The 14308-nt window shown below is 40.7% G+C and overlaps 1 protein-coding gene across 3 annotated transcripts in view; it reads right to left on the reverse strand.

The window, feature by feature from the left end:
- DLGAP1 (DLG associated protein 1) overlaps positions 1 to 14308 on the reverse strand; it is a 432610-nt gene that overhangs the window by 86947 nt on the left and 331355 nt on the right. For all 3 annotated transcript variants that reach the window (XM_037381359.1, XM_037381360.1, XM_037381361.1), the window contains one exon: positions 12257 to 12497. In XM_037381359.1, the coding sequence (XP_037237256.1) occupies positions 12257 to 12497 (241 nt within the window). The remainder of the gene's footprint in view (positions 1 to 12256; positions 12498 to 14308) is intronic.

Genomic DNA, 14308 nt, shown 5'->3' on the forward strand with positions numbered 1-14308 from the left:
ACTGTTTATTTTTGGAGATTAGTGATAGTAATTGGCAACATTTCCCAATTACACAGGTTCTGGCTTGGGATAAAAAGACTTTCTTCCTTATGATTCTGCATAGGCATTGGCCAGAATGCCACACTAAAGGAGTCCCTGACTCCTCTCCATGCATGTCGGAGAGAAGACCGTCTGAAAACTGAGGAAGGCTTCCTCTTATCGTCATCATCATATGACATAGTTAGGTTTTTTCCAGTGGTGCAAAGGTGGTGCAAAGGACACGCGTATACCAAACTTTATGTGTTGAGAAGAAAACACAGATGGTTTGCGGGAAGTGCACATGGTTGCAGTGCAAATAGAAATAAACTCTTTAATGGAGTCATGCTAATTTTTCAGTGGGTGGTCTTTTTTATGTCATTGTTTAGCACATGTATAAGGAATATGGTGGCAGTGGTCAATTCACTATATGATATTATGGACAACAGATGCAAGGCACTCAGCATTGCTCCACCTCGTTCTGCTGAACATGATCTCCTTGATAATTGTAGGGGTGGAAAGAAAGATAGATAGAGCCATCTCTTCTGTATTTTCCATTTATGAATGTGACAGAAACAATCTTGACATTGGGTAATAATCAGTTTTTCTTGTGTTGGAGATTTGTCTGCTACTACAGCATAGGGCAAGTGTAGTATGACATTTCCCAGGATCTCATGTTTTCTAGCAGCATAATGGAAAAAAACCCCCAACATTTGAAAAGATTCCTCAGAAATCATGTTTTGCAAGCCATTTCTGTATTATTCCCTAGGATTTGGTTGCACAATTTGAGCTTTTGACAGAAAAAGGACTAGAAACGCTTACATTTGTATCTTCTAAAAAATATCATAAACTGGATTCCAACAGATTAATGCTCCTGACCCAGACTCTTCTGGTTGTAAAGGCACCTGCAGTGAAAGAGAGGAGCCAGATGTTTCTGTGACACCAGGCATATGGAAATTATGAGCTGATTCTACAATGCTGGAATCTGAGGACACTCAGCACCTTTTACAATTAGATCTTCAATGAGCAAAGTTTGCAGGAAAAGAAAGATCTGTCTCACTTTTGCAGCTTAACAGACTGCTCTGATCTGCAATATTGTACTTAAAATATTAAAAAATGTATCTGCAAAACAGATGGAGGAAATTGTTACCCTTCACTTGATGGAATTCCAACACTGCTGCTGTGGTCCCACGAATTCCCACATCTATTCAAGCTTTCTATCCAGTGCTTACTTCTATCTGTCATGTTCATTATTTTCCATTCACTAGTTTTGACAGCCTTTTGAAGGCAATAAAGGGATTCTGGATGCCATTAATTTGATGACCATCTCATATCCCTCTATATCTCCTGCCTGCAGGGGAACTGGAGGCCTATAACAACAAGAAAACGTGTTGTAAAGTAAGTATCAAAACCTGGCTACACTGGGGGATCAAACAGCATCAATAAAACAAGCCAGATATCACACCTTGTCCATCTAGTCTACACGCCCAAGTCATATGTGATGAAGGAATAAAGACAAAGCGTTTTGGAAAAACTCATGTTAAAAGCTCTATGCATATATTTCTCACCATCAACTATTCACACCAGGAAAGGTGTTACTGATTCTGTGTTTTGTTGAAATAAGTGCAGGACACATTTCTGTTTTATAAAACTATTCTGGACCTGCTTTGCTACTCAAAATCAGTTTCTTCCTTGTCTGTCTCCCTCTCCTTTTGTCACTTCTCACCTTTTTTTCTTAACCATCGAACTCTTTGCCTTTCAGTGAAAGGAGGTATGTTGAGCCTGGAAAAAAAAGTATAATATTAAGAGTGAAAACTGCTTTAACTCCTACTTGTTTACAGATACATGTTTTCTGCATTGGTGCATGTCACCTATAGGGTGGGCTATTATATATTTTATTAAATAAAATAACCCCACCCATATGCTTTCAGGCTCGGTACCCCTTCACCCTACAGCTATTATGCAACCATCCCACCCAAGCTCACAGGACATAAGACCAATCTTTATACTTGGCGTGAGTCTTCTCTACTAAGTCGTACATACTCTCCATAAGGAAGCTATATACAATGCTCAGCAAGCATTGACAGAAACAGAAAAAGGCTTTCAGGATTCCAGCATGGATTTGAAGTCCAGAAAGAGGAACGACTGGGAAGGTAAATCAGATTATGGGAGGGTGTTCTTGTTCATAATACCATGCATAATCTGTGGAAGTATGCAACAGCAGAACAGATGATGTGCCGCAGGCTGCGGAGTCTGTGTAGACAAGGAGTGCCTGTTCAAGCACTAGCCCCGCAAGTGGCTGATGTGAGCTTAAACACAACCACGCATTTATGTAAAATGACACTGTACACTTTTGGGCGAATGTGATGCATCTTTTTGGCTGTGGATCGAGTCCTAGAGGCAAATTTAGGAAGGGTGAATGTTGGTATTAGAAATCTTAACTAGTGACTTCTTGCCCTTATTTGTCTCCCTTTTTCTGAAAAAAGAATAAACATTTTGGTCTTAGCTGTGCATTAATATAACTTCTAACACGATCTAACTTCCCTATAGCAACATCCCAAAGAGGGAAAGAGGCGGCATAAAGCAATATGTATAAGGACAGAGCCAGCTCCCTTGGAAGTATGTAATAAGACAGTAACTGACTTCACCTAGATCAGAGCATGCAGCCTTGCAAACCATGTTATCAGCACTTCCAACACAGATGCAATACTTTCCCTCACCCCACCTCCATCTCTCTGATTACCTTCTTCCCTTGCTTCCCCCTTTTTTTTAAAGAGGCAAATGTTAAAATGTCACATAAGAATTCAGGGAACTGTGTGAGATAAGACGACTGTAAGGCTACAGCACCAGGCAACAGCTAATTCTGTCACTTGGGTGTAAAGTACCCTTCCTGCAAAATGGAAAGTGACAGACTTTCTCAGGACTTCCTGAGGGAGTCAGATTGGGGCTAGTAGTTCATGGACAGGTTGGGTTTTATTCATAGCTTGTATATTTTTGGTCTGCTAAGACCCTGGCTTTTTTTTGCCACAGATGTACATCATTTTACTTGACTGTTAGCAAAGTTCAGGAGAAGAGGGTTAAAAGAAATTGAAAGGAAGGAATTTTGGAACAGAAATAGCCCGCTTTGTTTAAACAAAGAGTCTGACAGCATTTATTTTGTTATACTATTACAATGTTCTGACTTCCATCTCAACCTTCCCAGAGGGATACAGATTTACATTTTACTTTAGCTAAAGACAGAATTAACTTGAAAAATCATTACAGCAAAAAGAATGGTTATCGAGCCACCATCGTCTTGACTGTGCAAAGACAAAAAATAGGTGTCTTTCTCAACAGAACAAGCAAGAGCTCTGTCACAGCAGAGGGATTTGTGATATCATTTATTGTTTGTTTTTTTTTTTTCTCTCCTCTGATAGCTTAGCTCAAATCCCTGATCAAAGCAACTAGGGATTGTTCTGCTCAGATGGCTTACTGCATTTTAAGTGGAATGCAATTTAGCGCTCTCCCATCTGACCAAAGCCAAATTCAGTAAGGGAAAACAATTTCCAAAGACCAACATATCCATTTCCCCCTTGAGAGGCCAGACAAAGGTTGTGGCATTAGAACAGATTACCAGCATCTGCCTACAGTATGACTTTGATAAAAGGGAATATTAGACTGTGATGGCAGCCACTAGACTGTCCCTCTTTGCAAAATAACATTAGGTGGTTCCAGATCCCAGTTGCATTGTGCTTTGTTATGGATCACTGTAAGATGCAGTGCGCTAAGATTGGTGTAATAGCAAGAAATAAAAAGAGTAAATCACATCTTTGTGTATACTTCAGAGTTTCTGTGGTTTTTTTTTTTTAATTTACAGATTTCTTTGCTGCCATATTTCCTTTGGGTTTATCTATGCCATTACTAAAGAAAAAAAGCAGTCTCTGTTTCCAAAAGTGGTTCATAATAAGTAGTTCATAATATACACACCCCATAGTCCACCATAGCTTCAAAGAGCCAATTACTGTTAGACTGTTGCATAAACACATATTTAGGAAGCATGAAAACATGTAATTATTTACTGGATCCAGTACCTAGTACATCATATCTGAGCTCTGAAATGGGAATTACTGATGTGATGAAATATAACGGCTCTAAACAAATTGCTGTAGTACAACAGGGGCCCTGCAGAGCTGTACTCGTTAAACCCACTTATTACAAATTCTTACTTAGTTTTCTGAAAATCCAAGATCACTCAATCACTTTAAAAAGCTCATCATCCCCAAAAACCTCATCATCTTCTCTGTAATTCTTGGAATATGCTATGGTTCCAGAAAGTTTTGTAATTATTATATCTGAAGACAACCAAAATATTCAGGCTTGTCTTAAAGGAGTGACATGGAACTTACTGCAGGTGAGTGGCAGCACATTGCTGGAGGCTGAACAGTAGCACACACTAAAAAGAAAAACCTGCATTATTTTTACACACTGGATGTATTAATTAAGCATAGACCCTTCAGGAAAGAGGCCTAAGTCTTGCTTCCCAGAAGAAAACTGTAGTTAAAAGCCACCACATTAGCCTATTTTAGGAAAATGGCAGGAATTATTACTGAAAATGTGATCACATTATATAAATTGGAGCATGTCTTCAGCTTACTGATTCAGCTTATTTATGTCACCACCATCATAAAAACAATGCATTGGAAATAAGCCAGAGCAAAGAAAAGATTTAAGTCCTTACTGTATTTCTCCATGAAGTGAAAATTGAATTATTTGCCCTTCATTTGCTACAGGCATCTCAGCTAGGGCACAATGTATCCCTAATGCTCAAAATTCTGCTGTTTTAGAGCAATGACCAGTCCCTGAGAACAACATTTTGGATTAAAGTTATACTGTCCTCCCACAATATGCAAGTAGAAATGAACCGTGTTTTTATTTTATATTCTGCTTCACATTCTACCCATTAGTTTGTAATTAGAAGCTGGCACTGCTATGGGAAACCTGCTTCTTTGTGATGTGATTCTAGGCCTACTTCAAAGAAGGTTGGTTCCTACTCCTGCCTGCAAGTCAGAAAACATTGTCCCCAAACATGCAGATGCACAAGGCTGCTGAGTCAGAGCTGCTGAAGTCATATCAGCCTTGCCCTGTACCGGAGCTAATTGTTAGGACAGCAGACCAGAACTAAACTGCTGCCTCTGCAAGAGGTAGACCTGTCAGCCAGCCTAGGATTGATGGCAAAGGGTGGATTTGCCTTGTGGCAATGGGCAGAAGAGATGGTTGATTAAGCCACCGCTTCTTGGATTGTGGCAAAATCACTGAAGTTTTATCTTTTGTTTATAGGCTTAGAAAGCAATTAATTCTCAGTTAATGAGACTTGAGGCGTGCAGTGCTCAGTCAACATAGCAACCTTCAAATTACTATTTTGCTTGTAGTATCCTCCTCCTGTACATTTTTTATGGTAAATCAAGTGGTATTTTGTCTCAGCTAGGTGCTGGACACTCAGGTGCTTTAATATGCTCAGACAGGTACGGCGGCAGGCTCCACCAGGGGTACCCTATACAGAGAAATTGCACACCAGCAGGAGCATGGTGCACAACCATGGGACCAAGGCTGTCTCACTGCATTGGTGCACCAGGAAGTCTCCATCTAACTGGGGCCCTGGACGCTCCTGCAACAATCTCCATGTAGTGGAGCATTTGATAACACACATGCCTAGTCTGAAGCAAAAGCATAGCTCAAATTCAAACACAATCTGCACTGCTTTAGGGAGAACTATAGATGTCTGACCACCTGAAATGATCATCATTTTAGCGTGCGCTGTATAATCAAAGGAAATGCATTAATGACAGAATGTATTTAGGCACATTCCATACAGACATATGCAAAGGGCTTCCACACAATTTTTCATCTCTGTAAAGAAATTAAGACTAACAAATAATGAAACTTTACATTTTATGTAACTAATCACTACATCCTCTTTATTTGTGCTGCCACTAGATGAGCAATCTACTTACAAGTTTTTTTCATAGGATGGTATAGATTCTTTTAAAGATCTCCTTCTTCTGAAAAATCATGGGGTTTCCTTTTTCATTTGAGACTGTCAAATCTACATGTCTGATGGCCATCCCTATTCGCAGCATCAGAAAAGGCCCGTAGGGTCCTGCAGAGCAGCACGCTGAGCAGCAGTCAGCAGTGTACCCTTGCACTGGGGGCTGCCGACTGCATGCCCAAAGCACAGCTGGAAGTTTGAGGGAAGTGTCATGCTGGTGAGACCGTATTTTGAGTCTGTGCCTAGTGTGGCACTCCCCAGCATGAGCGACACATGGACATTGATAGTAGGGTTGGAGTGTGATGTGCCCGATTTCAGCCTTGGAGATGCCCAAGTTATTTGGACAACTGGAAAAGTCAACCACACAACTGCCATCTGAACAAAACAGTGGAGCTGTCCTGTGTTTCTGGAAATGTTCACAAAGTAAGAACATATTCCTTCAAGACATTTTAAGATCAAAGTTCTGAATAATTACAATCTTTCTCATATTCTTACCTCATTAAGAGCTTTAGCCCAAATGTTTAGAAGCCTATCAAGCAAACGAAGAGTAAGAATAGTAAGCAAAGACTGAATACTGAAAGGTATTACAAGTCTTTCATTTCCTGCATTTGAAACATATTTATAACTGTGGACACCACTTTTAACTCCTCCAAGCTTTATGTTTTCAGTGGTGGAAAAAATAAACAGGCTATACACTACAAAACAAAGTCCTCTCACACTTTCTCTTTAGGAAGTTCTGAGCTTTTTTTGCTGTTTCATTATGCTCAGCAAGTTGCCTTGAGCTTTTCCTGAAATTGCAAGGACTGAACACTTTCCTGAGGAGCTGTGAGGGAAAGTGGACTTGTCATAAAGAAACCAAAATCACCAAGCTCCAGGCTGAATGCCCCAGGTTGTCTCTCTCCAGATTTGAGCAGTGTCTCAGATAGGAACAAACAGTTTAAATTCAATGTTCATAATCACACAGAGAAAAGAGGCAGAAGAAGGGAGGACGATGAAAAATCAATGTAATATGGTCCACTACCTGACATCAGTACAACTCTGAACCACCTGTAACTACCAAGTATTCTTAAAGTAGAGGCCTGTGCAATATTTATTCCAATAATCCCTGTTCTTCAGGCCACGAAGCTCCATGTGTCTTCAGGACATACAAACTTTACGTCTAAAAAGTAAAATGGAATTTATCAAACTTCTTTCACCTCCAGTTCTCGATTGGCATAAAACTACACCACATGTAAACTGACCTGCTGCAACCTGCCAAATGTTTGGGCAGCCTTTCCATGGCTCTTTCCCATGGCTCAGTCCCGCTCCTTCTCAGGCACTTATTATTAGAGCAATTTCCATAAGCGCCTTGCATCATGCTTAAAGTCAGTTAGAAGTGGTCCAGCGAGAGGTCAGTTCTGAGTTTCTCTCATTAAAAACTTCCACCGGCTTTAAATACATGGGGGTTTTTTTTGGTGTGATGTGGAGCTTAACATTTGTAAAGCTGACTTGTGGGATAGACAAGACAGAACTTGTTCTAGCTACAGTCAGATGCCTCTGAAATTGGAAACAGTGTTCTTCTCCAAGGTCAGCTCCTCATTAGTAAAGGAAAATATTTTTGAGTGCTGGTTTCAGCAATTTGATAGGAGATCCAAAGGCAGACTGCATTTCAGGATTACTCAAGGAAAGAGAGGAAATGAACCATGTAAATTCTTTGTCAAACATTTCTACACTCTTCAAATCTGTGTTAAGATTTAACATCTGCATGAAGGCCTTAACTTAGTTATATTTCTCAGACCTTCTGCGGAAATATCTTAATTTTGGTACAGATCCAGAAACCAGCCCTAGCTTCAACCAGAAATCAAATTTGAAATCCTAATTCCTTGTTTCTTTTTGGACAGAACGATCTCTGAAAGGACAGATCTGAGGAGTCCAAAAGAGCTTGGACACAGCTGGCATTCAGTCAGTTATAGCTTCCTTCTCCACAGGATTTTATTTTATTTTTGCATACTGCCTGGCACAAGTCTATTTTTAAAGTTGTTTGCGTTTTTCCTTTCTCTTTCTTTCTTTCCTTTTAAAAAAAAAAAAAAAAAATTGGCTAGGCAGCCCTTTAGAGATTTTCAACAAAGTACCTGACCCCTCTTGATCAGATGTTCCAAGGAAAGGAAGGAAAACAGCTTGCTCAGCTGAAGCTCCATAATTAGCATATACTGTGATAACTCTCAGTCCTTCTTTAACCTGCCGGCTACACAGCACGATTTCCTTGGGATTTTTGTTTTTTCTGCTTTTAAGCAGAAGTGTAATATTACTGAGAATCACCAGATGGCATTGCTGCAGATAGCTTTGAAATTTCCGTTCACCTGACTACAGAGGACACATACAGAGAAAATACATATTGCAATCTAGTGTAGTTTTTCCTGATGTTACTGCTTGAGCTCTGCTACAGAGATGTCACTTTCAAATTAAACATGTCCAATCTCAGTTATATATTTGTACCTGCATGTGTTAATGCTTAAACCCTCACAATGTCATAAAGTTTGTTTGCAGCAAAGGAACAGCTGCACAAGCACGGTTTAGAAACACAGACAGAAGAAATATGAGAGAAAGGTGTTTTTTAGACTATTTTAAAATGTCATTGCTTCTTAATGACTGTATTTTTTAAGCTCACTGAAATGATTTACAGACTTTTAGAGTTGTTTAAAGGATGTCTATTTAGTGGCTGAATCTGCTGGCTGCAGAGTTTCAGCTACAATGGTTGCACCCGCAAATAACCTGGGATCAAATTATGTCATAACTCACAGGTCATTAAATTCCTCTGAAGACACCAAATGACACGGGAGGTAATTTTTAGTGCAGGCTATGGAGTATAACATATGCCAACACTTCAGAGCTGCTGTAGCTCTCAGCCTGCACAGCCCCTCTCCCAGGGATGGTCCCAGCCGGTGCAGGGTACAGCTGCCTCTGTGGGTATGACTAATGCCAAGCGAGCAAATACGAGAGTGAATGGACCTTTTCAACTACTCAGCTTTCAAGGCATGATGGAATTGTGACATGGCATTTATTTCTGTTACAGTGGTAACTTTGTATTTCCTCTTCTTAATTTCAAAACCAGGATAAAACATCATTTCGCGTACAAAATCACCTTATGAACAAAGTGCCCCCCTCCCAGATACATGCAGAAACTTCACTTTGGTGAGGTTAGGATGTCTTTCTGCACTCACAGTGTAACACTTCATCCTGTTGATGACAACCGGTTTGTGCCTACACCCCCATTTTTACACTCAGGCTCAGTTTCAGCCAGATGCACTCACCCCGTGACGTTGCTGCGATAGCACTAAGACCAGCACAGGCTGCAGAGGCCACCAGCTGGGCAGTCACCCATAGCTGGGCTCTGTGCCACAGCCAGCAGATTAGGACTGGATTTATAGTTAGATTGAGCACATCCTCAGGAACTGAAAAGCTCTGCCAATAGACATGCATTCCTAATTTCAGAAATAAACCTCCAACACTATGTGGCAAAAGGAAATTAAAAACCTGAGGTTACAACCACTGTAGCATAGGCTAACAGGCAGAGGTAAGTGTGATTTTTGTCCATAGCGCTTGCTTAATATTTTTATCTAGATGTCCTGGAAAGCTGTGGGTCATTTCTCTGGAGGAATAATTTTGAAACCAGTGGACAGGCAGTTCTCTTGTCTTTTCCGTCATCATCAAGCTGGCATTTTCCTTGGCTTCCAGCAGTCAACGGAGTTCCCAGTATCAGTATACGATCAGATCACAGATTTTTGAATTAGTGAATGAAAAGCCAGGTCCCTGAAGGAATTGCTGATGTTGATGAAAGAAATTTTGTTTAGTTGAACAGACAGGTAGTTTTGGGGCAGGAGGACAGCCTTCTCATTTGGGGATGTTAAATCTGTAGTTTAGATCATAACTGCCCTTAGATTTCCCACAAAAGCATTTGAAACAGCACCTCAGTGGAGATAAGTCTGAGATACCATTCTCCTTTCTTCACATCTGCCTAGCTGTTGTGCTATTTCCCATTTTATTGAAGCAGATATTAATAGAAACCACCAATGATACCTTTCAGGTTTCTCTTCTGTGAACCAGCCACAGGCAACAGCAAGGTAGTCAATATAAATGCTTTTGAATGGAATTAATTCAGCTCGAATCCCCATTAAAAAGATAGTGGTATGTAAGTCAGATAGTAAAAGAGACAAGTTGTCTGAAATGCTACCAGTGCAAGGGATGGGCCCTTGGGAACCCACGAATTAAAAAATGAGAGAGATAGCTCATTAGAATTCCCACAGCAGAAAATAGATAGCTACAGCAGTCTTTAAATGCTTTTATGGATGTCTGAAAAGAGGGCTGCAAATCATTCCCCTCTCTGCAGTTTAAGGTGCCAACTACAGAAGCAGTAACCCAAGATAAACCCAGTGGTTTACACTTTTCAATAACATAGTTTTGTTCATATGATTTTTTAATAAAGTCAGCTACCCAGAGAAGAGCTTCTGTTTGTGGGTGTACTACAAAAAAGGAACATAAACAAGAGACAGTTTACAGTAACGATTTTCATCTTTTGGGTTTTACAGTGCTTTTGGCTGATACGTACAGCCAGCCTTCTCCATTTATACACCATCATCTCCAGACACAGGCACCATTTATCTGAGTGACAGAAACAACATCTTATATAATTTAAAAATGGTTATTCTCTTCTGTATTAATAATTACAGTTATTTTTATAAGGGAAAAGTGTTAGCAAAGCCATTCTCAAAGAACTGAAAACCCACTCTGGGATACCCAAATTGATCTAATAATGGTGAATGCACGCTGAAAGATCCCTGAAAACCCCCATCCTTCAACTTTTGCTTCAGAATACATTTGACACAAGCTAATACTGTACAGTGAAGTAACACACACCTTATGTAAATCCTGTCTTTGCAGTGTGGTGCAAACCCTGCATGCATGCAAGAACTACTTTTATAGCAGAAATGTTGTCACGTAAATACTATTTTTCAAGGATTAGTGACTTAGACAAGAACTGCTCTGCAGCATTTTTTAAAAATGCTTTGATGTTTGTGATGTACTGCCAGTGTATTTCCAACAGTATTTAAACTTGTTACTTTTAGAAAAATGAATTAAGCTCAACATTTTTGGTAAAAGGATTGAAAGTGTATTTTGATGACATAAACCAATTGACAAGCAGCTTTAAAAAAGACTTGAGTGAGAGATAAGGAACCTACAAGGTATAAACAACTGCACCTGTGTGAGGTAACACACAAAAAGGCAGAAGAGTACAGAAAACAGAAATTAAAGAACCAGGAAAAGAGGTAGTAGGCACAGTGAAATACTTATATTAGTCAATATTAGTCATGAATGTGAAGAGTAGATGTATAGTAAATTAAGCTTGTGTAAAGCAGTGGAATGAATGCAGAAAAAACAAACGAGACCCTTTCATCCTTCCACAGGGAAGAGCACACACATGTAATGGTTCCTGGCTCTTGCTTTTCTGAGTGAGAGAAGGAGATTTGGATTTTTTTTCCTGACTTGCATTTTTTTACCCTTAAGCACTAATTTTAGTGACAGAATCTGGAATTCATCATGGTTATTTCCAGAAGAAAAGCAATCTCAAACATTAAAGGGAAGGTTTGCAAGTCTCACATTTAGACTAAAATCTCTTTCTCTTGCAAGATTTGAATAGTCTGAACTGCAGAAAGAACAACAGCAGGATGTGAACATGCATATTTTGACCTGCAGACCACTTATTTCCTTCTTCATTCCCACCTCTGAGATGGCCTAGAGAGCTGTAACAGTCTCTCTGAGCCATTAAACAACACATCTAATAACTTGTAACTTTTAGGAAAGGCAGAGACCATTTTTCATCTTTGTAGAAAAACTCAGCAGAGGGACCCTCCAGAGCAGAGCTGCTAACCCAGAGCCTCTTGTTCAGCCTTGCTAAATTGTGATTGCTCATTTGGGGAGGAGAGTGAAAGGAAGCATGACCTTGGACTTCTCTTCTATGTGCTTTTAACCCAGAATAAATTAGCTTGGATGTAGGAGACACCACAACTGCATCAGCCTTGATCTGTGCATAGTTTTAGGCTGATTAGTTTGTCCAGATCCCTGGACTCTCTTATGGCTTGGTGTCTGACAGAGAATTGCTCATCATTGCTCTGATGGAGTTGCACAGAAAGGTACCTTCCCTTTCCACAACCCCTCTGGGTTCCTCTTTTTGTTACTCACCAGTACTGCTCTGGATGGTCCTCACCGTGGTGGTTGTACGTGGGGGAGATGAGGACCGCAGCGATATGCACTCGTCGTCCTGGGAACAGCCCTTCTCAATGGCTCTGACATAGCTGTGGCTCCGCATGCGGAAGCAGCCCGGCATGGGCAGATCCAGCGCCTCCACGGCCTGAGACTCCAGTTCACTGAACACTGACTCGCAGACGGATTCGAACTGACCGTTCACTTCCATCTCACTCACCTGCAGACAAGGACGGGGCAGGGTCAGTATATCCCTACACCAGCCTACCTGGTACAAACACCGGCTACAGTAGCACGATGGCCAACATCTGTTAGACCAGCCTTTCACACGTGAAGAACAGGTGAATGGCACATAAACACAACCCATTTTACAAAGCAACAATTGTCAGGGGTAAAAAATCATGTACAGAAAGGGGAGAGAGAGGCGTTAGGCAGAGATTCGGCAGTTTAGGCTCCTGGTTCCTGCCAAGACCGGTGGGAAGCTGCAAGTGCTTATAGCAGCACCTGGCTGCTGTCCCCTTGGGCCCACAGCAGAGGTTGAACCTTTGGCCGTTATGACCAGTACACTGAAAAACAAAAATCACACTTTCCCTGCGGGGTGAGGTAAAAAAACAGAAAAGGTCAGCTTAATGCCAGTGTGCAATCAAGGCCACCCACATGCAACCACAGTGATAAACCTGAGGGACTGGGAAGCTCGAGGGTAGAAGTGGCACAAGCACTTCGGAGGGGGAGGCTGGTAAGGGAACCAGCTTTGTAGCAGGGGAAAAGTGTTTGTATAACTACACCTCTGGCTGAGACGGAGATGCAAGGGAATCCTTAGACCCTTTGTGGAGCAGTCACTAGGTGGTGACAGAGACTTGCACTCATGCAGGTTAAAGAACAACGAAAAGCATGTGGCCATGCTGCAGGTCTTACAAACTCGGAAACCATCTACCTCGTCTTAATTAGTAACGGATGCTCATCTTTCTAAACTGAGAATCAAGCCCTGAGCTTGGCATTAAAGCACAATAATTATCACTACGGAAAACATGCACATGGAAACCATCTCTTGAAGACTCTGTTAGTTTTCAGGTATGCAAAAGGCCAAGGCAGCAGGAGAAGGTAAGACTGTTAGGGTGGTAGAAAAAAACATTAGTAATCTTTTTCCAGGATTACTTTTACCAAGAAAAATGTTATGCTGAGTATTTGTACATATAACTGAAAAGAGAAACCTCAAAGTTAAGAACGTATTTTTTCAAAGGGAAACTAAAAGAGCATGTAAGAGTAGTAGATAATACATCATAAAGAACAATCTTACTATGGTGGTGAATAGCCATATCCCCAAATAAACATCTCTGAATCTATGCTTTTTTTTTTTTTAAAAAAAGCCCATAAATTCTTCACAGTGGCAAAAGATGCTTACTCTGTGGCAGACAGCTTTGCGTAAGTGTTAGGTGTCCAGCTAAATAAGTTAACTAATGTTCGTATAATTGCCTCTGAGACCCGAATTTCAGTGCTGTTTCCTCCTAGATACATACTGACCCTCTTTCTAGGGCATCAGCCCATACTCTGTGCAAAGTGCCTCACTATAAAATGCACAGGTGAATACTCTGAAGCTCCAGTGCCCAGATACAGAACACTGCAGAGATTCAAACTACAGCTCTGTTCTGAATGGCACGTATGTTATGGCCATTGCTGAAGCCCTGTCATCAATGATGTCATGTGCATTTTTCTGACATTGCAATGACTTGACATGCCAATAATAAGGGGCTAGTATACGGCGCCATGAATCCTGCTGCTGTACTTCTGGACTAGTGCAAGAAAGTTCTTTTATCCAAGTGATTTATCCAAATGATCCACTTAAGCAAGCAAGCCAAAAATCATACCAAGGAGCTATAGGATTTAGCAGATGAGCTACTGGCCCACTGCCCTGTGGAGTGCAGGCACTTTTGCATTTCTTTCAGATCTGTTCCTGACAAATTCAACTGTACAAGCATGTTGTATGCAAGAACAGGCTATTTTATGACGCTAAAAGTCATAAACTGAATGTGT

Source organism: Falco rusticolus, chromosome 3 (assembly GCF_015220075.1).
Source record: "Falco rusticolus isolate bFalRus1 chromosome 3, bFalRus1.pri, whole genome shotgun sequence".
NCBI lineage: Eukaryota > Metazoa > Chordata > Aves > Falconiformes > Falconidae > Falco > Falco rusticolus.